This window comes from Gopherus flavomarginatus, chromosome 3, assembly GCF_025201925.1.
Source record: "Gopherus flavomarginatus isolate rGopFla2 chromosome 3, rGopFla2.mat.asm, whole genome shotgun sequence".
NCBI classification, from domain to species: domain Eukaryota; kingdom Metazoa; phylum Chordata; order Testudines; family Testudinidae; genus Gopherus; species Gopherus flavomarginatus.
Window position 1 is genome coordinate 288,299,728 of NC_066619.1, and position 27,528 is coordinate 288,327,255.

Sequence of the window (27,528 nt, forward strand, 5' to 3'; positions counted from 1 at the left end):
GACCAGAGCAGGAGCTGCTCTACGCTAATGAGAACACTTGACTCCAATTAATCTGCTAAGAGTCAGGTGAGGCTGTTAAGCACCTGACTCTGATTAAGGCCCCTCTGATGCTATAAAAGGGCTCACTCCAGTCAGGCCAAAGAGAGCCAGAGGAGAGGAAGTGTGTGTGAGGAACCGGGAGCAAGAGGCACAAGAAGCTGAGAGTGAGTAGGCATCCTGCTGGAGGACTGAGAAATACAAGCGTTATCAGACATCAGGAGGAAGGTCCTGTGGTGAGGACAAAGAAGGTGTTGGGAGGAGGACATGGGGAAGTAGCCCAGGGAGTTGTAGCTGTCGCGCAGCTGTACCAGGAAACACTCTAGACAGCTGCAGTCCACAGGGCCCTGGGCTGGAACCTGGAATAGAGGGCGGGCCTGGGTTCCCTCCAAACCTTCCAACTCCTGATCAAACACAGGAGGAATTGACCTGGACTGTGACTTCTACCAGAGGGGAAGGTCTCTGGGCTGTTTCCCAACCCGCAGGATGAATCTGTGAGGCGAGCAAATCTGCCAATAAGCGCAGGACTCATCAAGGTAGAGAAGGAACTTTGTCACAACAGATAAAGACAGCAGCTGGACTTGCCAGCCTGGGTCAGCCCCATGGCCCATCTAGCCCAGTCTCCTATCTCTGACAGGGGCCAGGAGCATTTGCCTCTGCGGAAGGTGTAAGAAACCTTGCAGCAGGCAGAAGTGGGGTCATATGCTCCAACTGTGGTCTCATCCAGCCCACGAGGTGATAAGCCCTGCCTCAGGGCTGGAGCCAATCCATTCCTGGACTCGCTTCTGAGCATCAACTATTCTCACACACAGGTACATTCCTCTGTTCTCCACACAGATGCCTAGCCCTGCTTTAAATCTGAAGTTCTTGGCCCTAACACCATCCTGTGGCAGAGAGTTCCAAAAAATAATTAGTGTGTGTGTGAAAGTATTTCCTTTGATCGGTTTGAAGTTTCCCCATTCAGTTCCATTGCCTGTCCATGTGCTGTGAACCAGGGAGAACAGGAGCTCCTGCTTCTACCACTCATCTCCAGCCCATTCAGTATTTTATAGCCCAATCTCCTCTAACACATCTCCTCTCTAAGAGAACAATACCAGGCTGGTCAGACCCTCATGGGAGAATTTCTCCAAGACTCAAATCATTCTTGTTGCTCCTTCATCTCTGAGCTCCCCCTAATTCCGCAGTACAGCAGGTGAGGTGAGATGGCCAGGACGGCACACAGTATCCAGATTCACGTTAAATGCCAAACGGCTAGCAGTGATCACATGACTAACATAGTGAACATCAGTGTGACTGGGGTAGGACCTGAGGCTAAAACAGGGAAAGAACAAGTTAAGAATTGCTTAGACAAGTTAGATGTTTTCAAGTCAGCAGGGTTTGGGGAAATACATCCTAAAATATTTAAGGAACTGGCTGAAGAGATCTCTGAGCCATTAACAATTATCTTTGATAACTCGTGGAGGACAGGAGAGATCCCAGAGGCCTGGAAAAGGGCAAATATAGTACCTGTCTATAAAAAGGGGAATAAGGACAACCCAGAGAATTGTAGACCAGTCAGCTGAAATTCTATGCCCATAAAGGTAATGAACAAATAATCAAACAATCAATTTGTAAGCACCTCAAAGATAAGGTGATAAGTAACAGTCAAAATGGATTTGTGAAGAACAAGTCATGTTAATCCAAGAAGCCTTGTGGACGAAGGGAAGCAGTATATGGGATATATCTCAACTTTACTAAGGCTTTTGATAGTCTCAGATGATCGTCTCATAAACAAACTAGGGATATAGATCATAGACGAACCAATGATAAGGTGGGTACACAACAGGTTGGAAAACGGTACTTGGAGAGTAGTTATCAATGGTTCACTGTCAAGCTGGAATGGCATACTGAGTAGGGTCCCATAAGGATCTGTTCTGGGTCTGATTCTAGTCAATACCTTGATAAATAATTTGGACAGTGGCATAGAGATCACGCTTATCAAGTCTGGGGATGGTGATACCAACCTGGGAGGGGTTGCAAGGGCTTTAGAGGATAGGATTAGAATTCAAAAAGATCTGGACAAATTGGAGAAATGGTCTGAAATAAATTGGATGAAATTCAGTCAGGACAATGCAAGGTCTTCCACTTAGGAAGGAACAATCAATTGCACAAATACAAAATAGGCAATGACTGTCTAGGTAGGAGTACTGCGAAAACGGATCTGGGTGTTCTAGTGGATCAGAAATTAAATATGAGTCAACAATCAGGGCCGGCTCTAGCCATTTCGCCGCCCCAAGCACGGCGGCACGCCGCGGGGGGCGCTCTGCTGCTCGCTGGTCCCGCGGCTCTGGTGGACCTCCTGCAGGCATCCCTGCGGAGGGTCCGCTGCTCCCGCGGCTCCGGTGGAACATCTGCAGGCATGCCTGCGGGAGGTCCACCTGAGCCGTGGGACCAGCGGATCCTCTGCAGGGATGCCTGCAGGAGGTCCACCGTAGCTGCAGGACCAGCGGACCGTCCACAGGCACGCCTGCGGGAGGTCCACCGGAGCCGCCTGCCGCCCTCTCGGCAACCGGCGGAGCGCCCTCCGCGGCATGCTGCCCCAAGCACGTGCTTGGCACACTGTGGCCTGGAGCCGGCCCTGTCAACAATGTAACACTGTTGCAAAAAAAAAAAGGGAACATTCTTAGGTGTATTAGCCGGATTGTTGTCAGCAAGACACGAGATGTAATTATTCTTCTTTGAGTGATTGCTCATATCCATTCCAGTTAGGTGTGCGCGCCGTGCGTGCATGCTCGTCGGAAGATTTTTACCCTAGCAACTCCAGTGGGTCGGCAGGTCGCCCCCTGGAGTGGTGCCGCCATGGCGCTGGATATATACCCCTGCCGACCCGACCGCTCCTCAGTTCCTTCTTACCGCCCGTGTCGGTCATTGGAACAGTGGAGCGCGGCTTAGCTGTCCTCCACTTCCCTAGCTTCTTCTTGTTCAGTTGATCTCTTGTTGTATATAGTTAACTAGTCTATAGTGTAATTAGTTTTATAGTTCTTAGTTAGTTAGTGTACATAGTTTAGTGGGGTTCGGGCATTAGCCCTTCCCCGCACCCGGTGCCGGGGCCCATGCCCGGTTCACCGGGATTTAAACCGTGCTCGGCCTGTAAGAAGCCAATGCCCACGAGCGATCCCCATGACTCTTGCCTAAAGTGCCTCAGGGAATTGCACATCTCCGATAAGTGCCGCATTTGTAAGGCCTTTAAGCCGCGGACTAAAAAGGAGAGAGACTTTCGCTTAAAGACTCTCCTTATGGAGGCACCCCTCAACCCTCCGTCCTCGGCACCGAGCTCTGACAGCGCTCCTCTGGCACCGGACCGCGCCGGCGCTGCCAAGACACCTCGGCACCGGCCTTCTCCGGCACGGGCCTGATCGAAGACTCTCAGCTTCCTCCACACCTTCGACGCAGACTCGTTCAAATCGCTCGGCACCTACTCCTGCTGCGGCACCGACGACTGTGGTACCGTCGACTCCGGTACCGTCGACTCCGGTCCCGAGAGGGCCGTCGAGTCCAGTCTTTGAGAGTTCCCCGCTGAGGCCTGTGGTTGAGCTTACGGTCCCCTCCACACCGGAGACATTTGCCTCGGCCAGGGACCTTATCGCAATGACTGAGTCTGCCTTGCCTCAACCCCCGGCACCACCGGTGCGGGTTCTGCATTCCAGAGGCAAGCCAGCCGCTATGAGACCTCCTTCACTAGAATCGATGAGCCGGCACCGATCTCGATCCAGGTCCCGGCACCACTCTCGGTCTCATGGACGGTCCCGGTCTTGACGCCACTCACAGTCCCGGCACCGTTCACCTAGGTGGTACCGGTCGTACTCGTGGCACAGATCCACCTCTCGTCCCGCCCGGTACTCTCGGTACCGCTCCGGCTCTAGGCACCGCTCCCGGCACCGAGACTCTCGCAGCCAGTCCCGCCGCAGACGTTCGAGATCCAGGTCGATCTCCCGGCACTTCGCTGGTTGCAGGTCCCGGTCTCGGTCTCGGCACCGGTATGATTCCCAGTACCGATCCCCGGCACCGAGGAGATCTCCAGCGACAGGAGCAAAGGACTCATACCAGCCTCGTTCGGCTCCTCCGTGGCCGTCCCGACACCCGTCCGTGTCTTCTTAGGCGGATAGTGCATACGCCCCAGACACCGACGTGCCTGCTGCGTTATTCCATGAGCCCCAGCCTCAAGATCATGGACCGCAGCAGTGGGGGTTCTGGACGCCTTGGGCATACCATCAGGCCCAAGGCCCTCACCCAGGTCCATCGCGCTCGACCGCCTCGGAACACAGGGTGCCGGAGGCCATGATTACCCGTCCCCATCCTCCTCCTCCTCCTATGGAGGAAGGGTTAACTCAGCCTCAGGACTCTGAGCTCCCCAGGGAGACAGGCATGATCCACCAGGCAGAGCCCTCATCAGACCTGCTCGTTCCAGGTCTCTCCTCTTCATCCTCCCCTGACAAGGCTGTAGCTGGAACCTGATCTGCCAGTCCTCCACCAATTGACCTCAGGGCCCACCAGGACCTCCTCAGGCGTGTTGCACAAAACATGAACTTGCAGGCCGAGGAGGTCCCGGAGGTACAGGACCCAGTGGTGGACATTTTGTCATCAGATGCCCCCACTAGAGTGGCCCTCCCATTCATTAAGACCATACAAGCCAATGCCACTACGATCTGGCAGTCTCCGACCTCTGTTCCACCTGCTGCGTGAGGTATAGAGCGCAAATACATGGTACCCTCCAAGGGCTATGAATATCTGTATGTCCACCCTCCTCCTTGCTCCCTCGTTGTCCAGTCGGTTAACGAGAGGGAGCGCCATGGCCAGCAGGCTCCAGCCCCTAAATCAAAGGACGCGAGGCGCATGGACTTGCTAGGGCGAAAAGTCTATTCCGCAGGGGCACTCCAACTCCGCGTGTCCAATCAGCAAGCCCTCCTTAGCTGCTATAATTACAACACCTGGGCGGCAGTGGACAAATTTAAGGAGTTGCTTCCACAGGACGCACGACAGGAGTTCTCGGCGATCCTCGACGAAGGGAAAAAGGTGGCGAGAACTTCCCTCCAGGCTTCCCTGGATGCCGCAGACTCAGCTGCCAGGACTCTGGCCTCTGGCGTGACTATGCGCCGTATCTCGTGGCTGCAGGTCTCCGGCCTCCGCCCGGAGCTCCAACACACTATTCAGGACCTTCCATTTGAGGGCCAAGGGCTGTTTTCGGATAAAACTGACCCTAGGCTGCAGAGCCTAAAAGACAACAGGGTCATTATGTGCTCATTAGGAATGCACATGCCGGTAACTCAGCGCAGGCCCTTCCAACCCCAACTGCACCACCCTTACCCTCAGCCCCGGCAGAGACAAGACTTTGCCAGACGGCGAGGCAGAAATGGTCGCTGAAGGCAACTGGGCAACCAAGGGGGCCAGAACCAAAGCTCCTCCAAGCCTTCCTCAGGGCCAAAACCTTCCTTTTGAAAGTGCGCCCAAGGGCGTTGTACCAGTTTCTTTAAAGGATCCATCCCCTCCTTTTTCCAACCGTCTTTCCTTTTTCCTCCCTGCGTGGTCCCAGCTAACATCAGATCGTTGGGTCTTATGCATGCTGGAACTTGGATACCACCTCCAATTTATTTCAACCCCCCCCCCTTCCACCCCCCTCCCTCGTCCCTCTTCAGGGACCCCTCTCACGAGCAACTCCTCCTACAGGAGGTGAAAACGCTTCTCGCCAAAGGGGCCATAGAGGAGGTACCAGAGCACAAGCGGGGCAAGGGGTTTTACTCCCGCTACTTCCTAATCCCCAAGGCAAAGGGAGGTCTCAGACCTATCCTCGATCTGCGGGAACTCAACAGATACATGATAAAGTTGAAGTTCCGTATGGTATCCCTGGGGACCATTATCCCATCCCTGGATCCTGGAGACTGGTATGCCGCCCTCTACATGCAAGATGCCTACTTCCACATAGCCATCTTCCCACCTCACAGGAGGTTCCTCCGGTTCGTGGCCAACCGCCAACATTTTCAGTTCGCGACCCTCCCGTTCGGCCTCTCTGCAGCCCCAAGAGTATTCACCAAATGTATGGCTGTAGTCACCACCCACCTTCGCCGCAGTCGGATACACGTGTTTCTGTATCTAGACGACTGGCTCATCCGCGGGACCTCCGAGGCGCGAATCCTCAGTCATGTCCGCATTGTCAAGGACCTTTTCGTACATCTAGGTCTAATGATCAATGTGGAAAAATTGAGTCTGATCCCCACTCAGAGGACAGAATTTATTGGCGCCACCCTGGACTCCACTCTTGCCAAAGCCTGCCTACCACTGTCACGGTTCCAGACTATGGCAGCCATCATCCAGAGGCTGCAAGCGGTGCCGTTGACTTTGGTGCGCACTTGCCTCGCTCTCCTGGGCCACATGGCAGCCTGTATGTTCGTAACGAACTACGCAAGACTGCGCCTCCGGCCCCTCCAGTCGTGGCTCAACTCACAGTACCGCCCAGCCAGGGATCCTATGGACATGGTCATCACCATTCCCCCGACCGTCCTCGACTCCTTCAAGTGGTGGCTGGATCCCTCCATGGTGTGTGCGGGGCTCCCGTTCCATCCATCCCAGCCCTCGGTGTCCCTGACAACGGACGCATCATCCCTGGGTTGGGGGGCTCACCTCGGGCACCTACGCACCCAGGGCCTTTGGTCATCTCAAGAGCTGACCCTCCACATCAACGTCCGGGAGCTGAGAGCGGTCCGTCTCGCTTGCAAGACATTCCGACAACACTTACAGGGCCGTTGTGTGTCAGTATTCACCGACAACACAACGGCCATGCACTATATAAACAAGCAGGGTGGCACGAGATCTTCACCCGTGTCAAGAGACCTTACGACTCTGGGACTTCTGCATAGCCCATTCTATACACCTCATCGCGTCCTTTCTCCCGGGAGTTCGGAACACGCTGGCGGATCGCCTCAGCAGATCCTTCCTTTCCCACGAATGGTCCCTTCGCCTGGACGTTGCTCTTTCGCTCTTCCGGAGGTGGGGGTTTCCCCGGATGGACCTCTTTGCATCCCGCGGGAACAGGAAATGCCAGACGTTCTGCTCCTTTCAAGGCCTCTCACCGGGTTCAGTGGCGGATGCCTTCCTTGTACCGTGGACAATGCACCTGTTCTATGCCTTTCCACCATTTCCGCTCATCCACAAGGTCCTACTGAAAGTACGCAGGGACAAAGCCCGCTTGATCATGATAGCTCCAGCGTGGCCTCGGCAGCACTGGTACACCATGCTACTAGACCTATCCATAGCCGACCCTGTCCCCCTACCTCTTCACCTGGACCTGATCACCCAGGACCACAGCAAGCTGTGTCACCCGGACCTTCAGTCCCTCCACCTCACAGCATGGCTCCTGCTTGGCTGACCCAGTCTGAGCTGTGCTGCGCTACACCAGTGCAACAGGTGGTCCTGGGTAGCAAGAAACCTTCCACTAGAGCGACATATTTGGCCAAGTGGAAGCATTTCGCGTGCTGGTGCGTGGAGCGGAACTTTCTTCCCACCGAGGTCTCCATTTCCAACATCTTGGATTACCTCTGGTCCCTTAAACAACAGGGCCTGGCCATATCATCTCTGAGGGTCCATTTGGTGGCCATCTCTACCTTCCACCCAGGGGAGGATGGCCGCTCGGTGTTCTCTCACCCGATGGTGTCTAGGTCCTTAAGGGCCTGGAGCGCCTCTACCCCCAAGTACGCCGCCCTGCCCCTACATGGGACCTTAACCTGGTTCTTGCCAGACTCATGTCCGACCCATTCGAACCATTAGCAGCTTGCTCCCTTCTCTACCTCTCCTGGAAAACCACTTTCCTGATGGCCATCACATCCGTGAGACGAGTCTCGGAGCTTCAGGCCTCACGGTAGATCCCCCATATACTGTGTTCCACAGGGACAAGGTGCAGTTGCGACCACATCCGGCCTTTCTCCCCAAAATGGTATCGGCCTTCCATGTTAACCAGGAGATCTTCCTACCTGTCTTCTTCCCAAAACCACATTCATCTCGCAGGGAGCAGCAACTACACTCCCTAGACATCTGTAGAGCGCTTGCTTTTTCTATCGAGCGAACTAAGCCATTTCGCAGAACCCCCCAACTCTTTGTCGCGGTGGCTGAGCGTATCAAGGGCCTACCCACCTCACAGCGGATTTCCTCCTGGGTAACGTTGTGCATCCGCGCCTGCTATGACTTGGCTCATGTCCCCTCGGGCCACGTGACTGCGCACTCCACCAGGGCTCAGGCCTCATCGGCTGCTTTCCTCGCTCACATGCACATTCATGAAATCTGTCGCACAGCGAGCTGGTCCTCGGTCCACATCTTTGCCTCCCACTATGCCCTGGTTCAGCAGTCTAGGGATGACGCAGCCTTCAGTTCCGCAGTGTTACACTCTGCGACATCTCACTCCGACCCCACTGCCTAGGTAAGGCTTGGAAATCACCTAACTGGAATGGATATGAGCAATCACTCGAAGAAGAAAAGACGGTTACCCACCTTTGTAACTGTTGTTCTTCGAGATGTGTTGCTCATATCCATTCCAAACCCGCCCTCCTTCCCCACTGTCGGAGTAGCCGGCAAGAAGGAACTGAGGAGCAGTCGGGTCAGCAGGGGTATATATCCAGCGCCATAGCGGCACCACTCCAGGGGGCGACCCTGCTGACCCACCTGGGTTGCTAGGGTAAAAATCTTCCAATGAGCGTGTACGCGCAGCGTGCACACCTAACTGGAATGGATATGAGTAACACATCTCAAAGAACAGTTACAAAGGTGAGTAACCGTCTTTTCTGCTCTACTCAGCACTGATAAGGCTTCCACTGGAGTACTGAGTCCTCTTCTGAGCATCACACTTCAGAAAAGGTGTGGACAAATTAGAGAAAGTCCAGAGAAGAGCAACAAAAATGATATGACCTATGAGGAAAGATTGAAAACATTGGGTTTGTTTAGTCTGGAGAAGGGAAGACTGAAGGGGGCCATGATAACTGTCTTCATGTCTGTAAAAGGTTGTTATAAAGAGGAGGGTGATAAACTGTTCTCCTTGTCCACTGAGGACAGGACAAGAGGCAAAAACTGCAGCAGGGGAGGTTTAGGTTGGACATTAGAAAAAACTTCCTAACTATCAGGGTGGTTGAGCACGGGAACAAATTACCTAGGGAGGTTGTGGAACCTCCATCATTGGAGATTAAGAACAAGTTAGACCGGGGTGGGCAAACTTTTTGGCTCGAGGGCCACATCTGGGTATGGAAATTGTATGGCGGGCTGTGAATTCTTACAAAATGGCGGTTGAGGTGCAGGAGGGGGTGAGGGCTCTGCGATGGGGCCAGAAAAGAGGAGTTCAGGGTGCGGGAAGGGGCTCAGGGCTGGGGCAGGGGGGTGGGATGCAGAGGTGGGGGATGGCCCTGGCTGGGGGTGTGGGCTGTGGGGCTGGGGATGAGGGGCTTGGGGTCTAGGAGGGTGCTTCAGGCTGGGACTGAGGGGTTCGGAGGGTGGGAGGAGGATCAGGGCTGGGCACCGGGGGGGTGAGGGCTCTGGCTAGGGGGGGTTGGGCTCTGGGGTGGGACCAGAAATGAGGAGCTCAGGGTGCAGGTCGGGGCTCTGGGCTGGGGCAGGGTGCGGGAAAGTGAGGGCCCCGAGCTTGGGGTGCAAGCTCTGGGGTGGGGTTGGGGATGAGGGGCTTGGGGTCTAGGAGGGTGCTCCAGGCTGGGACTGAGGGGTTTGGAGGGCAGGAGGGGGATCAGGGCTGGGGCAGGGGGTTGGGGCATGTGAGGGGGTTAGGGATGCAGGCTCAGGCAGCACTTACCTCAGCAGCTCCTGGAAGCAGCTGCATGTCCCCCCTCCACTTTCTATACAGAGGCGCAGCCAGGCAGCTCTGTGTGCTGCCCTGCCCACAGGCGTTGCCCCTGCAGCTCCCACTGGCTGCAGTTCCTGGCCAATGGGAGCAGTGAGGGCGGCGCCTGTGGGCGTGGCAACACACAGAGCCCCCTGGCTGCCCCTATACATAGGAGCCAGAGGGGGGACATGCCACTGCTTCCGGGAGCCACAGCACACGTGCATCCTGAGCAGGAACGTGACAGCTGGATTAAATCGGCTGGTGGGCCAGAGGTGGCCTGCGGGCCATAGTTTGCCCACCCCGGGTCAGACAAACCCGTCAGTGCTGGTCTGTATAATACCGAGTCCTGCCTCAGTGCAGGGGACTGGACTAGATGACCTAGCAAAGTCCCCTCCAGTGCTACATGTCTAGGATTTTGTATATTTTTAAGGCCAGAAGGGTACTACTGTGATCATTTAGTCTGACCACCCAGAGTGTAGGCCACAGACCCTCACCCTGTAATTTCTGCGGTAAGCCCACATGGAACTTCTGTTTGAGCTATGGTGCCTCTTTGACAAAGAGATCCACTCTTCATTTAAGGCTTCGAGTGATGGAGAATCTACCACAATCCTCCGTAAGTTGTTCAGGTGGTTAATTACTCACACTTAGGCCTCGTCCACACTGCTACTTTTCAGCATTGCAACTTTCTCGCTCGAGGGGGTGAAAAAACACCCCCTGAGCGCTGCAAGTTTCAGGGCTGTAAAGTGGCAGTGTAGACAGTGCACCAGCGCTGGGAGCTGTGCTTCCAGCTCTGATAGCTACTCCCCTCGTGGGGGCGGGTTTTTACAGCGCTGGGAAAGCTCTCTCCCAGCGCTGTGCCATGACTGCCCAGCCACGTTAAAGCAACATGCCCATAGAAAAAACTGCTCCTTATCTCTAGCTTTAGCATTCAGCCACTGATCCCATTTTGCCTTTGTCTGCTAGATTAACGAGCCCTCTGCTCCCCATGCAGGCAGCAACCAATTGCGATACATCCCCTCTTATCCCTCTCTTGGATAAACTGCATAGATTGAGCTTCTTAAGCCTCTCACTATTAAGGCAGGTTTGCCAGGACTTCGAATCGTTGTAGCTCTTCTCTGACTCCCTTCCAGACTTTAACGTTCTTTTTGAAATGCAGACACCAGACCTGGCCATGCTTCAGGCACATTGGTAGAGGTGGATGTTCTGGTCTCCAGGTAGGGGCAGACTCACACTTTGGGCCCCATGTCTGGCATGCGTCAGGGGCACTGGTGCTGCTCCCAGACCCCATTCTCAGGAGCAGCAGAATCAGTGAAATGAACAGACATGAACAGTGAGTGCTTTGTTTGGAGAGACCTGACTGCACACAGCAGGGAGGCCTGGATCCCCAACAGAGGCCGCCTTGGGGAGTCAGTCTGTGCTCTCACTGCTGCTGTAGCTTCCTTTTTCTGGAGCGAGCAGTGCAAATCAGCTGCCGAGTCTTGCATTCGTCTCTGCCAATCCACATTGTACAGGAAAGGGGCCAGGATACATGTGTGACCCAAAGGCAAGGCATGCTGAGCTGTAAACCAGGAGAACGTGAGTTCTAAGCCCAGCTCTTCCACTGGTGCAAATATATTATTGTCCTTCACAACCACTAGTAACTCATGGCACACACCACAAACTAGACGAAGGCAGCTAGCATCCACCTGGTTTACAGAGAACTAGGAGGTTCCACCAGATCTCTTCAGATAGGCCTAGGTCCAGAATCCACATGCTTAATATGACAGACCCAAATCTCATCCACTTTGCCCTGCAGCCTTTCTGAAGCAATGTGCTAAATGCATGTGTAACCCCACTGATGCAGTGCGGCTTGGTGTCACTCCTTCGTGGTACATCCCATATGGAGGATTCTGAGGATAGGGTTACCCTGCAAAAAGAAATGAGCAGCACCTCTGGCAGTACGACTCAGTGCCCGGATCAACGAACTGTCACTGGCAAGGCTCAGGCTCTGGGGCTAACGATAGCAGCGCAGACATTCAGATTTCGGCTGGAGCCCAGGCTCTGAAATCCAGTGAAAGGGGGTGGGGGTCCCAGAGCCAGCTCCCGCCCAAGCCCAGATGTCTACACAGCTGTTTTCAGCGCCAAAGGCCAAGCCCGCATCAGTTGACCTGGGCTGAGACTCACTGTTGCGGAGGGGGTTTGCAGTGTGGACATAACCTGAGTCTGTTACTACTTCCATGCTAATGGAGCTGGTTGTGCTTTTAGAGCCAAGCCTTGAGTTCAGTCCTTGTGGACAACTCAAACTGAAGCATAGCTGTTTGGCTGTGATGTCTAGAACCACCACATCATGCTCTGTCCCCAGTAACCCTGATACCCAGCATCCCACCAGCTCCCAAACACTCATGGAATTGTGACAATGTGTCCTGGCTTGCTCCATGGGCTGACCCACACAGAGGATATTAGCAAGCTTTCCTCACCCCTCATCCCCCAGAGCTGGGGAAGTCTATGTGGTGGATCTGCAACTCATGGGTTCAAACTCTGTTAACAACTCTCACAGTGTGAGGACTCTGCAATTAGTATTGTTATTTTGTATTGCAAACCATCCTACAGGGAGATACATCTGGATGGTGTGTTAACATTTGTTTTACTGGTGTAGTTTTAGGGTTTGTATTTTGTTTAATGAGAACTGTCCCTCTAAGAAGGTAGGACATTTAATTGTGCAGTGGGTTTGCTAGCGACTGAGTGCACTGGTGGGAGGCATTGCCTGTGTGTGCAGAGGAGAAGACCCTGCCTGTGTGAGCTGCAGAAAAGTCTGCACTTGAACTGATCTTTCCAGACAGCAGACTCACTCTCCAAGGGGTAGCAATAGTACGTACAGGGCCTGGCTGCTTCAGGATAGTGCTAATGAGCTCCGGAGCCTCTCTCCTGCAGGGAACCCGTTTGAATCCCACCTGGCTCAGGAGGGACTGACAGCAGGTCCCATCTAAGGGCCCTGTCTGAGATGAGTTTGGGGATCTCTGCTCCCATGACACACACTCATCCCTGTGCTTTACACTGGCTGGCAGACTCAGCAGAACGGCCAAGACACGCTGTGCTCGGAGACTGGATTACCCCTGAGACCCAAGGGGGAGGGCAGGTGTGTGTTGGCGGGGGATGGGGAGGCCTGAGAGCAGGCATGGCAGGGCTGGTGCCCATGGACAGCTGGGGGTCAGTGGGCTGGCACTGGGTCAGTGCTGTTTGGACAGTAGGTCGAAGTTCTCTGGAGTAGTGTTATCCTTCCCTGACCTGATACTGTGTTTGATTGCTGAGCCAAACCTATGGCAGAGAGTTGTGCACCTTGTCTTCCCCCTCCCAGCAGCCCACCTGCACCCTGCTGCTCACCCATCCCGCTGGGCCTCCTTCTTCTCCAGGTCCTGGATGACATCCAGCAGCACCTTGATGGTTTGTTGGCTGGTCTCCAGCACCTCTTCCAGGGACTGCAGCTGTGACTGTAGGTCCCCCATTTGCCCAGGCCCCACACCCACATGTCCCCGAGATGTTAGGAAATGCTCATCCCCCTTGGACAGACCCACTTGCCCTTTGGCTGCAACCACCAATTGCAAAAGATCCTGAACCTGGTGCAGAGTCTCCAGCTGCTTGGCCGTCAGACAGGGCTCACCCAGCGGCTCGTTGCTCCAGGGGGCCCCTGGAGTCCGGGTGAATTGCTGTGTCCTTGGGGGGGGCCCTTGGCTGGATGTGGAGGTCAGTTGCTGAGGCTCCTCCAAGTTCATGAGGCCACACTCGGTCTGGGTGGCCTTCAGCTGGCTGCAGACACTGGGCCTTGCAGCCACAGATTGGGCCCATCCACTGCTGGGAGCCTGGTGGCTGAGGGTGGCTGGTGTCTTCTTCAGCATGGTGGCTGTAGTACTGGGCAGGCTTGGTGGTGGCAGGACTGCGCTGGGGATGTGGTTTGAAGGGAGGCAGCTGGGGCTGCCCCAGGACGAGCCGTGTTGCTGCTGCAGGGCAGCAGTGGGGTCTCTTTGGGAGGGACGCTGAGCTGGTTGGCCGAGCCCATGGCTGCCGGCCACGTGGTTATGAGCAGGCTGGGATGGCAGGTCCTGCTCAGACTGGCTCCTGCTTTGAGGCCATGGCTCTGCAGGTGGCCCAGGCTGTCCACATGGCACAGAGGGAGGGCACAGGGGACATGGAGCAGGGGCACCATGGCTGTCCTTAGGGCTCCCACAGTTCCTGGTGTATGCAGGGGGCTGGGAGGAGCAGAGGCCGGGGCTGGGCGCTGGTGGGCAGCCCTTTTGCTGGGAGGTATAGTTGGCAGCGGTACACCTGATGGTCCCTGGATAAAGTGGGCAAGGAGCCCTGGGCGGTGGAGTCAGCCCGTGGCACAAAGTGGCATGTGGAGTGGGGCCTGGCTGCCCCTCTCTGCTGGTGTGCTGGGTGAGGGGGGAGGCAGGGAGGTGGTTGTGTGCAGAAAGGCTGGTGAGGATGCAGTGGGGGAGATCCCCGCTGGCTCTGGCAGAGGCGGGACCCCTGGCTGGGCCCCAGCAGCCTGTCTGGCTCTTGCTGGGCTCCCAGGCGGCAGCTAGCACCTCCTGCTGGGCGAAGTCGCAGGCGCTCTTGCTGCGGACACGGGAGGCTGGAAATTGCTGCTGGAGGCTGGGGGAGGTCTGGATGGCCGTGCTCAGACACACCTTGCTGGGCACAGGCAGCGTCAGTGAGCGCGGCTTGGCCTGGTGCCAGCCCCACTGGGCGTCCGAGGCACAGCTTGCCACCAGCTCAGGGGAATCCCTGGGAGGCGTCGAGGCACATGGGGTGTTGGTGTCAGGTGTGGCTGTTGGCTCCTGTGGGGGGCTCGCCTCCTCCCCAGGGTTGCCATCCACCAGGTCCTTGAAGCGTACCTGCTGGGTGCGGTTGCGTCGGTGCTTGAGGCGGGTCTCGATGTTGGGCGAGTCGCGGTTGAGCAGCACCGAGCGTACGGTCATGGCTTTCTCCTGGCTGCCCTCATTGCTCCGAGCCAGGCAGGGGCTGGTCTCCTTACTGACCATCTCCTGCCGCCCGGCCCGGCCCGGCCCGGCCCTGCCCTCAGGCCCCAGGCTCCACTCCCATGCTCCTCCTCCCTGCTGCTTGGGAAGCTGCAGTACACACGCTGCAACCTGGCAGAGGGAGCATCTCCTCTGCCTGTCAGAGCTGCAGCTGGGGCCCCGTGCTAAGGGCTGCCCGTGGCTTGGCCAGGGGGCCAGCTGGCTTCATCCTCTGCTGCTTGTGGGTCTTGCTGATGGGATAGTGACCAGAGGAAAGCTGAACAGGAGGAGCAGCAACGAGGCTTCTCGGCATGCTGCCCTGCCTCTGTCCTTTGCCCCTAAAGCTTCTGACAAAGTGCCCCTGCACAGCTGGCCCTGGCTGGCCCTGAGCCTGGCCTGGGGCACCAGGAGCCCATTCTCCTGGCTGCTTTTCCGTCTTAGTCACCCCCAGGGTTGGCCCCCCTGGGGGCAGGATGGCAGCAGGTCCAGGCCCAGCTCATGGCTCCCATACTCCCTTGGACCTGCGGAGACAGAGAGACTGTGTGAGCATGGAGCCAGTGCAGGAGCTGCAGCACGTCTCCTCTCACGTTCCCTCCCAAGGGTAGCAAAGTTTCTAGCACACTTGGCTGCCTCCACATGGAGTTGCTGGCCCCTTTCGAGCCCTCCCTCTCAGCTCAGGCAAGATCACAAATCCAAAGAGACAAGCTTTGATCTCCAGCGCTGCCTCTTCAGCAAAAAGGGAAAAGGAAGCCCCTTTAGCATAAACATGCTACAAGTTCACAGCTCAATTCAAGCAGAAGAAACTGTTAAAAATAGCTCTGCCACATTGGGGCTCTGTGCAGGGCAGACAGGCTATGCCAGGGAGCCAGCTTCATGCAGGGCAGTGATGGGCCAGGGTCCTGGGGGCAGGGAGCCAGCTCCCCGTGGGGCAGTGACGGGCCAGGGTCCTGGGGGCAGGGAGCCAACTCCCCGTGGGACAGTGACGAGCCAGGGTCCTGGGGGCAGGGAGGCAGCTCCCCGTGGGGCAGTGACGGGCCAGGGTCCTGGGGGCAGGGAGCCAGCTCCCCGTGGGGCAGTGACAGGCCAGGGTCCTGGGGGCAGGGAGCCAGCTCCCTGTGGGACAGTGACGAGCCAGAGTCCTGGGGGCAGGGAGCCAGCTCCCCGTGTGGGTCCTGGGGGCAGGGAGCCAGCTCCCCGTGGGGCAGTGACGGGCCAGGGTCCTGGGGGCAGGGAGCCAGCTCCCCGTGGAGCAGTGACGGGCCAGGGTCCTGGGGGCAGGGAACCAGCTCCCCGTGGGACGGTGACGAGCCGGGGTCCTGGGGGCAGGGAGCCAGCTCCCCGTGGGACGGTGACGAGCCGGGGTCCTGGGGGCAGGGAGCCAGCTCCCCGTGGGACGGTGACGAGCCGGGGTCCTGGGGGCAGGGAGCCAGCTCCCCGTGGGGGGTGACGGGCCAGGGTCCTGGGGGCAGGGAGCCACCTCCCCGTGGGGCGGTGACGGGCCAAGGTCCTGGGGGGCAGGGAGCCAGCTCCCCGTGGGGCGGTGACGGGCCAGGGTCCTGGGGGCAGGGAGCCAGCTCCTCGTGGGGCAGTGACGGGCCAGGGTCCTGGGGGCAGGGAGCCAGCTCCCCGTGGGGCAGTGACGGGCCAGGGTCCTGGGGGCAAGGAGCCAGCTCCCCGTGGGGCAGTGACGGGCCAGGGTCCTGCGGGCAGGGAGCCAGCTCCCCGTGGGGCAGTGACGGGCCAGGGTCCTGGGGGCAGGGAACCAGGTCCCCGTGGGGCAGTGACGGGCCAGGGTCCTGGGAGCAGGGAGGCAGCTCCCCGTGGGGGCAGTGACGGGCCAGGGTCCTGGGGGCAGGGAACCAGCTCCCCGTGGGGCAGTGTAGGGCCAGGGTCCTGGGGGCAGGGAACCAGCTCCCCGTGGGGCAGTGACGGGCCAGGGTCCTGGGAGCAGGGAGGCAGCTCCCCGTGGGGCAGTGACGAGCCGGGGTCCTGGGGGCAGGGAGCCAGCTCCCCGTGAGGCAGTGACGGGCCAGGGTCCTGGGGGCAGGGAACCAGCTCCCCGTGGGGTGGTGACGGGCCAGGGTCCTGGGGGCAGGGAGCCAGCTCCCCGTGGGAGCAGTGACGGGCCAGGGTCCTGGGGGCAGGGAACCAGCTCCCCGTGGGGCAGTGTAGGGCCAGGGTCCTGGGGGCAGGGAACCAGCTCCCCGTGGTACAGTGACGAGCCGGGGTCCTGGGGGCAGGGAGCCAGCTCCCTGTGGGGCAGTGATGGGCCAGGGTCCTGGGAGCAGGGAGCCAGCTCCCTGTGGGGCAGTGATGGGCCAGGGTCCTGGGAGCAGGGAGCCAGCTCCCCGTGGGGCAGTGATGAGCCGGGGTCCTGGGGGCAGGGAGCCAGCTCCCCGTGAGGCAGTGACGGGCCAGGGTCCTGGGGGCAGGGAGCCAGCTCCCCGTGGGGCAGTGATGGGCCAGGGTCCTGGGCTCCCCACGGGGCAGTGACAGGCCAGGGTCTTGGGTGCGGGGAGCCAGCTCACATGAAACATGGCAAATGGGCCAGTGAGAAAATGTGCATCATCCCTGAGCCAAGGGCCTTCCTGCTGCTCCACAGAGGGCACAGCTGGCAGTTCAGCAGGCGTCCAAGAGCTGCATCTGTTCTTCTTCGAGTGATTGCTCATATGCATTCCAGTTAGGTGTGCGCGCGCCGCGTGCACGTTCGTCGGAGAAACTTTTACCCTAGCAACCCAGGCGGGTCGGCTGGGCGCCCCCTGGAGTGGCGCCGCTATGGCGCCCAATATATATCCCAGCCGACCCGGCCACCCTTCAGTTCCTTCTTACCGCCCGTGTCGGTCGTCGGAACTGTGGAGCGCGGCTTCGCTGACCTCCACACTCCCTAGCAGCTCATTTCGCTATCGTTGTATATAGTAGTTATAGTTGTTATTGTACATATATAGATATATAGTTGTTAGTTAGTCAGTTATCTAGTGTTGTTAGTGTAGTTATTAGTTGTAGTTGAGGGGATCGGGGGTACCCCCCCCTTCCCCGCACCGGGAGCCGGAGCTCATGCCCGGCTCATCGGGCTTCAAGCAGTGCTCGGCTTGTCACAAGCCCATGCCAGTTGGAGACCCCCATGACTCCTGCTTGAAGTGCCTCGGGGAGTCGCACTTATTGGCCAAGTGCTCGATCTGTAAGTCCTTTAAGCCGAGAACCAAGAAGGAGCGGAACATTAGATTGAGACAGCTCCTTATGGAAGTGGCCCTGACACCTTTGCCCTCGGCACCGAGCGCAAGTCAGCCGGTGAGCAAGGGCACCGCCACGGCACCGAGTGCTACCACCAAAAAGCCAGCACCGAAACCGGCCCAGAGCCGCTCCCCGAGGCCGAAGGCGGCGAAGGCACAGATCATCTCGCCACCAGCCGCCCCACAATCAGAGCCTGCACAAAAGGCGGATCACCCGGCACCGATACCTGCCGCGGCACCGTCTAAGCCGGTACCGTTGACTCCGACCCCGCGAGGGCCGTTGAGTCCGGCACCTGGCAGCTCCCTGGTGCACACTGTGGTAGAGCTCGCTTCACCCTCTACCCCGGAGACGTTTGCCGCAGCGAGGGAGCTAATTGCCATCACCGAGGCACCGATGCCCTTACCCCCGGCACCGCCGGTGCGGGTACTATGCTCTATGGGCAAACCGACCCTGACCAGACCAGCTTCGGTCAGTGTGGCAGACCGGCACCGCTCCAGATCGCGGTCCCGCGGACGCTCGGCATCGAGGCACCACTCAGGTTCGCGACGTCGATCCCGATCCCGGCACCGGTCGGACTGCCGGCACCGATTGCCTCGGCACCGGTCAGGCTCCCGGCACCGGTCAGGCTCCCGGCACCGTTCACCTCGGTACCGCTCACACTCTCGGCACCGGTCGGGCTCCCAGCGCCGGTCGACGTCCCGAGCGTCAACCCGGTACTCCCGGCACCGCTCCAGCTCACGGCACCGCGGTGGGCACCGCACCTCCAGGAGCAGATCTAGACAAAGGCACTCGGGATCCCGGTCGACCTCCCGGCACCGAGCCGGTCGCAGGTCCCGGTCTCGCTCTCAACACCGATACCGACACCGGTCACCACGATCCAGAGGTGTGAGGTCGGTCGGTACCTCGGCACCGACTTTCGCCGCTCCACCGTGGCCATCTAGAGGCATGTCGGCATCCTCCCAGGCAGGTAGCTATTACGAACGGGACCAGGACCCCGAAGTACCGCTGGGAGTGTTCCAAGACCCCCACCCGCAGGATGCAGGTGCCCAACAGTGGGGTTTTTGGACACCCTGGGCTTACCATCAGGCCCAGGGTGCCCCCGTGCCTCAGACACGTTCTACCGCCTCAGAACATCAGGTGCCAGAGGCCACTGTTTCCCGCCCCCCCGTGGTTGAGTCGGACAAACAGCCGCCTCCAGACTCCCCGGGTCAACACGAGCAGGAACCAGGCCAAGAACAAGAGACCGCGCAGGATATCCTCATCCCCGGAGTATCCTCCTCCTCCTCCTCGCCAGATGAGGCAGTGGCTGGGTCGTCAGCGTCGGGACCCCCACCTATAGACCTCAGAGCCCACCAGGACCTCCTCCGTAGAGTGGCCCTTAATATCAACCTTCCGGTGGAAGAGGTCTCAGAGGTTGAGGACCCGGTAGTGAGCATCCTCTCAGCCGATGCTCCTACCCGGGTAGCCCTCCCATTCATAAAGACTATCCAGTCTACCGCCGATAACCTGTGGCAGTCACCAGCCTCCATCCCACCGACAGCTAAGGGAGTGGAAAGGAAGTACATGGTACCCTCTCGGGGGTACGAGTACCTGTATGTCCACCCTCCTCCCTCCTCCCTAGTGGTTCAGTCGGTCAACGACAGGGAATGGCATGGCCAGCAGGCACCGGCCCCCAAATCCAAGGAGGCTAGGCAGATGGACCTCATGGGTCGCAAGGTGTACTCAGCTGGGGCCTTGCAACTCCGTGTGGCCAACCAGCAGGCCCTACTGGGGCGTTATAACTACAACATATGGGCGGAGGTGGGTAAGTTCTCCGAACTGCTACCCCAGGACTCACGCCCGGAATTTAACGCGTTCCTGGAGGAGGGTAAGAAGGTGGCCAGGACCTCCTCCAGGCCTCCCTCGACGCGGCTGACTCGGCAGCCAGAACCCTGGTGTCCAGAATAACCATGAGGCGCATTTCATGGCTTCAAGCCTCCACACTACCCCCGGAACTACAATATACAGTCCAGGACCTACACTTTGACGGGAAAGGGTTGTTCTCGGACAAGACGGACTCCAAATTACAAAACCTAAAGGACAATCGAGTCATCATACGCTCGCTGGGGATGCATACACCTTCCACCCAGCGTAGACCCTTCAGACCCCAAGCACGACGCCCATACTTCCCACCCCGTCAGAGGCAGGACCTCAATAGACGGCGTGGCCAGGGGGACGCCAATCCAGCTCCCAGGGAGGTGAAAACCAAGGGCCTTCCAAGGCACAGCCGGGCCCCAAGTCCGGCTTTTGAAGGTGCGCCCGGGGACGGCATGCCAGACTCAAGACAGGATCCTTCCCCTACCTTCTCCAACCGCCTCTCCCACTTCCTCCCGGCGTGGTCCCAGTTAACTTCAGACCGTTGGGTGCTGCGCACAGTGAAGCACGGATACCATCTGCAATTTGCTTCCTCACCCCCTTCCCGCCCCCCTTCCCGGTCCCTCTTCAGGGACCCCTCTCACAAGCAAACCCTCCTGCAGGAGGTTCGTTCCCTCCTCGCGGCGGGAGATATAGAGGAAGTACCTCTAGGCGAGAGAGGCAAGGGATTCTACTCCCGATATTTTCTGATCCCCAAATCCAAGGGAGGTCTCAGACCCATCCTAGACCTGCGGGGCCTCAACAAATGGATGCTCAAGTTGAAGTTCCGCATGATCTCCCTGGGAACCATTATCCCATCCCTGGATCCTGGAGACTGGTATGCCGCCCTCGACATGAAGGACGCGTACTTCCATATCGCCATCTTTCCACCGCACAGGAAGTACCTTCGCTTCACGGTCAGACATCAGCACTTCCAGTTCGCAGTCCTGCCCTTCGGCCTCTCCACAGCCCCGAGGGTGTTTACCAAGTGCATGGCCATTGTGGCCGCCCACCTCCGTCGGCGGAAAATCCACGTCTTCCCGTACCTCGACGACTGGCTCCTGAAAGGGTCCTCCCAGTCGCAGGTGCGGCGACATGTCGAGGCCGTTACGGACCTCTTCTCCCAGCTAGGCCTGCTTCTCAATGCCGAGAAATCCAGCCTGGTCCCCACACAGAGGTTAGACTTCATAGGCGCGACCCTGGACTCTACTCAGGCCAGGGCCTACTTACCTCAACCTCGCTTCCAGACGATCGTTGTGATCATTCGGAGCTTGCAGGCCTCCCCAATCACCTCGGCTCGCACCTGCCTCACACTTCTAGGGCATATGGCCGCATGCACTTACGTGACAAAGCATGCCAGGCTCCGAATGAGGCCCTTCCAAACGTGGCTTCATTCCGTATTCCGCCCGAGCAGGGACCACCTGGATGTATTGGTGACGGTCCCCCCCGACCCTCTCCGCTCCCTCGACTGGTGGCTGACCCCATCCCTAGTATGTGCGGGGATGCCGTTCCATCCACAGCAACCGTCGATGACTCTAACAACCGATGCATCATCCCTGGGGTGGGGGGCCCACCTAGGGGACCTGCGCACCCAGGGCCTCTGGTCGTCCCAAGAGCTGTCACTCCACATAAATGTCCGGGAGCTAAGGGCAGTCCGCCTCGCCTGCCAAGCGTGTCAACGACACCTACACGGCCGTTGTGTTTCCGTACTCACGGACAACACAACGGCTATGTATTATATCAACAAACAGGGGGGAACCCGTTCGTCTCCCCTATGTCAGGAAGCCATTCGACTCTGGGACTTCTGCATAGCCCAGTCGATAGACCTGGTGGCATCCTTCCTCCCAGGGGTCAAGAACACGCTGGCGGACAGACTCAGCCGATCCTTCCTCTGCCACGAATGGTCGATCAGACCGGATGTCATCCATTCCATCTTCCAGAGGTGGGGATTTCCCCGCATAGACCTCTTCGCAACCAAATCCAACAGGAAGTGCCAGGAGTTTTGCTCCTTTCAAGGTCTCTCTCCCGGGTCGATCACGGACGCATTTCTCCTGCCATGGTCCCGCCACCTCCTGTATGCCTTCCCTCCGTTCCCTCTGGTGCACAAAGTCCTGTTGAAGCTGCGCAGGGACAAAGCGCATCTAATCCTGATCGCACCTGCGTGGCCCAGACAGCACTGGTTCACTGCCTTGCTGGACCTATCTGTGGACCCCCCAATTCCCCTTCCTCTCCACCCAGACCTGATCAGGCAGGATCACGGCAGGCTTCGTCACCCGGACCTACGGGCCCTGCACCTCACGGCGTGGCTCCTGCATGGCTGAACATGGCGGAGCTCAGCTGCTCCGCACCGGTCCAACATATACTCCTTAACAGCAGGAAGCCTTCCACTCGCTCAACGTACAGGGCCAAGTGGAAGCGTTTCTCGTGCTGGTGCGCTACTCAAGGGGTGAACCCTACGCAGACCCCAATTCCCACGGTCCTAGACTACCTCTGGTACCTTAAGCAGCAGGGCCTGGCGACATCCTCCTTAAAGGTACACTTAGCGGCCATATCCGCCTTTCGGCCAGGAGAGGATGGCCGCTCCGTATTCTCCCACCCCTTAGTCGCCAGGTTTGTTAAAGGCCTGGAGCATCTCTACCCCCCCGTACGCCACCCTGCTCCTACCTGGGACCTTAACTTGGTCCTGAACAGGCTCCCGCTCCCGCCATTCGAGCCACTGGCGACTTGCTCGCTCACGTACCTGTCATGGAAGACGGCCTTCTTGGTGGCCATTACATCGGTCAGACGGGTCTCAGAGCTGAGAGCTCTCACAGTGGATCCACCCTACACCGTCTTCCATAAGGACAAAGTGCACCTGCGACCCCACTCGGCGTTCCTCCCTAAGGTTGTTTCTGCCTTCCATACCAACCAGGACATCTTCCTCCCGGTCTTCTTCCCGAAGCCACACTCTTCCCGGCGGGAGCAGCAGCTACACTCCTTAGATGTACACAGAGCGCTCGCTTTCTACATTGAGCGAACAAAGCCATTTCGGAAGTCCCCTCAGCTATTTGTGGTGATCGCAGAACGGATGAGGGGCCAACCTATCTCCTCTCAGAGGATTTCCTCCTGAGTAAATGCATGCATTCGCGCATGCTACAACTTAGCTCGTGTCCCCTCTAGCCACCTCACGGCACATTCCACGAGAGCTCAGGCGACGTCGGCAGCCTTCCTGGCGCACGTGCCTATCCAGGAGATATGCCGTGCAGCGACCTGGTCATCGGTCCACACATTCACCGCACACTATGCGCTAGTCAGACAATCAAGAGATGATGCGGCCTTCGGCGTAGCAGTTTTAAATACCGCCACATCTCACTCCGACCCCACCGCTTAGGTAAGGCTTGGGAATCACCTAACTGGAATGCATATGAGCAATCACTCGAAGAAGAAAAGACGGTTACTCACCTTTGTAACTGTTGTTCTTCGAGATGTGTTGCTCATATCCATTCCAAACCCACCCTCCTTCCCCACTGTCGGAGTAGCCGGCAAGAAGGAACTGAAGGGTGGCCGGGTCGACTGGGATATATATTGGACGCCCAGCCGACCCGCCTGGGTTGCTAGGGTAAAAGTTTCTCCGACGAGTGTGCACGCGGCACGCGCACACCTAACTGGAATGGATATGAGCAACACATCTCGAAGAACAACAGTTACAAAGGTGAGTAACCATCTTTTTCCCTGTCTTGAATACAGAGAGGCAGCCTGTGCAAACTGCAAGTCCCTGCATGGTGCTCTTCCGAGTGGAAGGTGTCCAGGCCCTGCTCTTCCACAACAGGGCACCCTCTGCCCATCAATTCTGCTGCTGCCCCTCAGTCTCAGCCTGCTGCTCCCTCTCCTCAGTCCTGAACTTCAGTCCCCTGGCTACTGCAGGCCTGGGCGCCCTGCCTGCAGCCCCCCTTATTCCCCGGCTACTCCAGGTGTGGGTGCCTGGGACAATCTGTAAAGCAATCTCCTCTCGAGGAGCAGGGACTCTTCCAACTCAGCTCGTTGGGATTTCACTCAGAGACCTCCTCCTACCACCATCAGCTGGAGGCTCTAGGCTTGCCGTGCGCTGTATCTAAATGGCATGGCAGAGAATCCTCCTCTGCCCTTGCTTCGGGCACTACAGTGTGTGTCCAGAGTTAGGCCCCTGTCACTCCTCGTGTCAGAGGCAACTGGAGTCACTGGCCACTGCAGGGCCCTTGGTTCTGTTTCTGTAAGCAATGGTAGATACAGCCCAGCCCAGGGCAGGGCAGGAGAGTGCCCTATGGTCCATTTCACAATGCTGCACCCACTCACGCACACGCTTCACAGCGTGGGCACCTACACGTCTTCCCTGCCACATCAGCTCTGTCATGAGCACACACGCTCCCCCACCCTGTGATCCCACATCACGCCCAGGCATACATCTCCGGCCACACCCTGTACCAACTCCAGTCTCCTCTGCTCTCACGCCTCCCCTCTGCTCCAGCCAGGGTTCCCCACTCCTTCCCGCATGCAGCACATCACAGCGCATGCTCAGCAGCCCTGTTTGAGGTGCCCTCTGCCATCCTCCAGACACCCCAAGGGGTATGGAAGAGAACTGCTTTGGAGCTGTGGGGAGAGTTAGAGCCACTAACACGCCGGGAGCAACGCTCCTTTGCCGTGCAATTCAGGCTGTGTCTACACTGCCACTTTCAGCGCTAAAACTTTAGTCGTTCAGGGGTGTGAAAAAACAACCCCCGTGTGACAAAAGTTTTAGCACTGAAAAGCACCAGTATAGACAGAGCTTTATTGCTGGGAGCCACACTCCTGCCGCGTGTTCGGGGTGATTATTTTTTATGGCCGAGAGAGCTCTCCCCAGGCGATAAAGCAGGACTACACTGCCCGCGCTGCCGCTGCCGCGCGGTGACATGGCCAGTGGAGACATACCCAAAGTGTCCCTAGTGTCCAAGGTCTGTGAATATCCAGAGGTGCCTGCTGAGCAACTCCAAAAGTCCTGCCCCCCCTCCCCTCGGCACACCCCTTCCTCAGCACCCTTTGAGTGCTGCTGCCTTGTTCCCTACCGCATGTGGGCAAGGCTGGGCCTGGCATAGAAGGGATCACCCTCTGCAGCTCGCATTCGGGCCCTGCTCCCTAGAGCACACCCTGTGCTGCCCCCCAGTGCCTCATCTGAGAACTGCACAGCGGCATTGCTACCCTGTTTTGCAGATGGCAACGTAGCATGTGCACGGTGCTGCAGCCACATCCCTTACAGCTCGTTCTTCTGTAACCAAGCTGCCGACTCAGCAGAGTGGCCCAGAGTTAACAGGTGCTGAGAACAAGCAAAGTTCCCAGGTGCTGGGTGAGCTGGATTCCCGATCCCTCCCCCAGAAAGCAGCAAGCTGCACAACTCAGAGCTTAGCAAAACCAAACCAGAGTAGGGAGGGAGCTGCCCAGTCCTTCCCATCTTGAGGCATCCCCTTCTGGAGTGGTGGAGGGTGGTGCCCACAGCCAGTCTGCCACCTGGCACCTGATGCAGCAGCTTTCTGCTCAGCATTCTGCTCAATGCGCCGCCCAGCCAGACGCCCAGTAACAGGGCAATTTCCTTTCCTACTCTTGGAGCTGTGCCCAGACAGGGAGATGCTTGTAAGGCAGAACACGGTAAAGACACAATGGATGGGACACCTAGTTAGTATGGACAGCAACAGGTTGGAGAGAGTCATTACTCAAGGGACAGAGTGAGCTGCAGCCTCCTTCCACAGCGCCCAGCACGCTGCTGTTCCCGAGAGCTGCAACGTGAGAGCCAGCCAGAGTCCAGTACAGCCCAGAGGCAGGAGGGGTTCAGGCAATGCTGCCTAGTGACAGTGAGAATCCCCCACAAACACCCCGCTCTGGAGAAGGAAAGGGGGAACATTGCACACACTGGCTGCCCTGGGAGCACTCATTCAGGGTTTATACACAGAGCCCACCTCCCAAAGGCAACCCCGAGCTTCCCTGTGTGTTTCTGGCTGCATCTCCTGAGCACAGCACAGCTGGCAGGAGGCACTGGGCATGTGCCCTCAGTGGGACAGGGCTGCAGGACTCAGGCCATGCTGTCCTCGGGATGCCAAATAGGAGGGGGAGTTGCTGCAGGGGGAAGGGTCACTATGAAGCTTGCCATAACAAACTGATGGCTCCATCCAGTGCATGGAGCCAATGGCTGGGAACCCCTGCCAGGGAGGCCCCGTTTACTCTGGAAGGCCATTTTCTAGTCTCTGCCTGAGCTTAAGCCATGGCGGGTGCCTGCTGTGGACAGGTCAAGCCAGAGCTTGGGCTCTACCAACTCCTCCAGGGGCACCCAGCAGGCCTGTGGACACTAAGACAGTCTCCTGAGTCCCAGTCCAGTGTGATCCACTGGCATTTGCTAACTTGAGTGCTTGACTTAGCAACCTCACGGATGCTCTTGTCACATAGATCTGTGTTTTTAAAAAAGCTGAAATGCCCTCCTGTGACCATAGCAACCTGCTGGGATTCTAGCAAGAGAAGCTGGTAGGTCCTTTTCGTCCCTTGAGGCTGTTAGATCCACTCTGCTCAGGGACTCCCCTTCAGCAGCTGAGCTGGGCCTCTCAGGCTGGTGGTAAAGCCTGGTGAGGGAGCAGAGTCACTACCCCACTGTCATGGTGAGGGAAGGGCCAGGCTAGAACCCAGGGCTGGGGTGCGGGGCTGTAGTCAGTACATTGGGAGGGGAGTGCTAACTCAGCAATCTGTCACACTGGTAACGGCTTTGTTCTCTCCCTGTAAGAGCCTGGGGACCCCAGTCAGGGAGCAGAGCCCTATCGTGCAGTACAGTCCATGCCCCAGAGAACTCAGGCTGCACATCAGACAGGATGTGACAGGAGCTTGGATGAGAGATGGGGGTAGCACTGATTGCCATGACCCCTCCCCGACTCATGTCACATCAGTACTTAGGATACAAGTGACAGGAGATGGAGGAAGTCATTGCAACCAGTAGTAAGCACTTATCGAAATCACAAATGCCCCACAGAATGGGTCAGTGAAGCACAGTGTGGGAATTGAGGGCAGGGCTAGCAGCGGGGCTGCCAGGTGGGATCAAGGAGCACTGGCAGAGTTAGGTGTCGGGAAGTTTTCACAGGACCTGCCCTTGTCTGTATAATGGCGTAGCTGATGCGTCTCCTTTGAGTTCTGTCTGCACAGAGGGCACAGGGAGCCCTCTGTACTATAGTCATCACTCCCTCAAGAGCAGTGACCACTGAAGCTGTGCATACTGCCCCGATGAGGTACGTCGACACAGCATTCTGGAGCGAGTGGGAGTGACCCCCCAGCCCGGGTCCACAGACATGGTCAAGTGGGGCTCATGCTAGCGCTCTAGAAATAGCTGCGTACACAGAGCCCTGAAGATGCAGCTCACGCTCTGAAGCCCACCCCCACCCTAGGCGTCAGAGCACTGGAGAAAGCTAGGTGATTATAGGTCTGTCCGCCCCACACTGATCCAGGGCACAGCAATGGAATAGCAGATAGAGGACTCAGATGGGAAAGAAAGGAAGGTGACAGACA

The 27,528-nt window shown here is 57.9% G+C and overlaps 2 protein-coding genes across 4 annotated transcripts in view; one reads left to right on the forward strand and one right to left on the reverse strand.

The window, feature by feature from the left end:
• The window catches only part of LOC127047633 (dedicator of cytokinesis protein 2-like), a 408,420-nt gene that overhangs the window by 241,301 nt on the left and 139,591 nt on the right, over positions 1 to 27,528 (forward strand). The gene's annotated exons all lie outside the window — the stretch shown is intronic.
• The window catches only part of LOC127047637 (INSYN2B protein-like), a 49,483-nt gene that overhangs the window by 13,827 nt on the left and 8,128 nt on the right, over positions 1 to 27,528 (reverse strand). For both annotated transcript variants that reach the window (XM_050946082.1, XM_050946083.1), the window contains exon 2: positions 13,244 to 15,398. In XM_050946082.1, coding sequence (XP_050802039.1) covers positions 13,244 to 14,901 — 1,658 coding nt within the window. In that variant the 5' untranslated portion in view covers positions 14,902 to 15,398. The remainder of the gene's footprint in view (positions 1 to 13,243; positions 15,399 to 27,528) is intronic.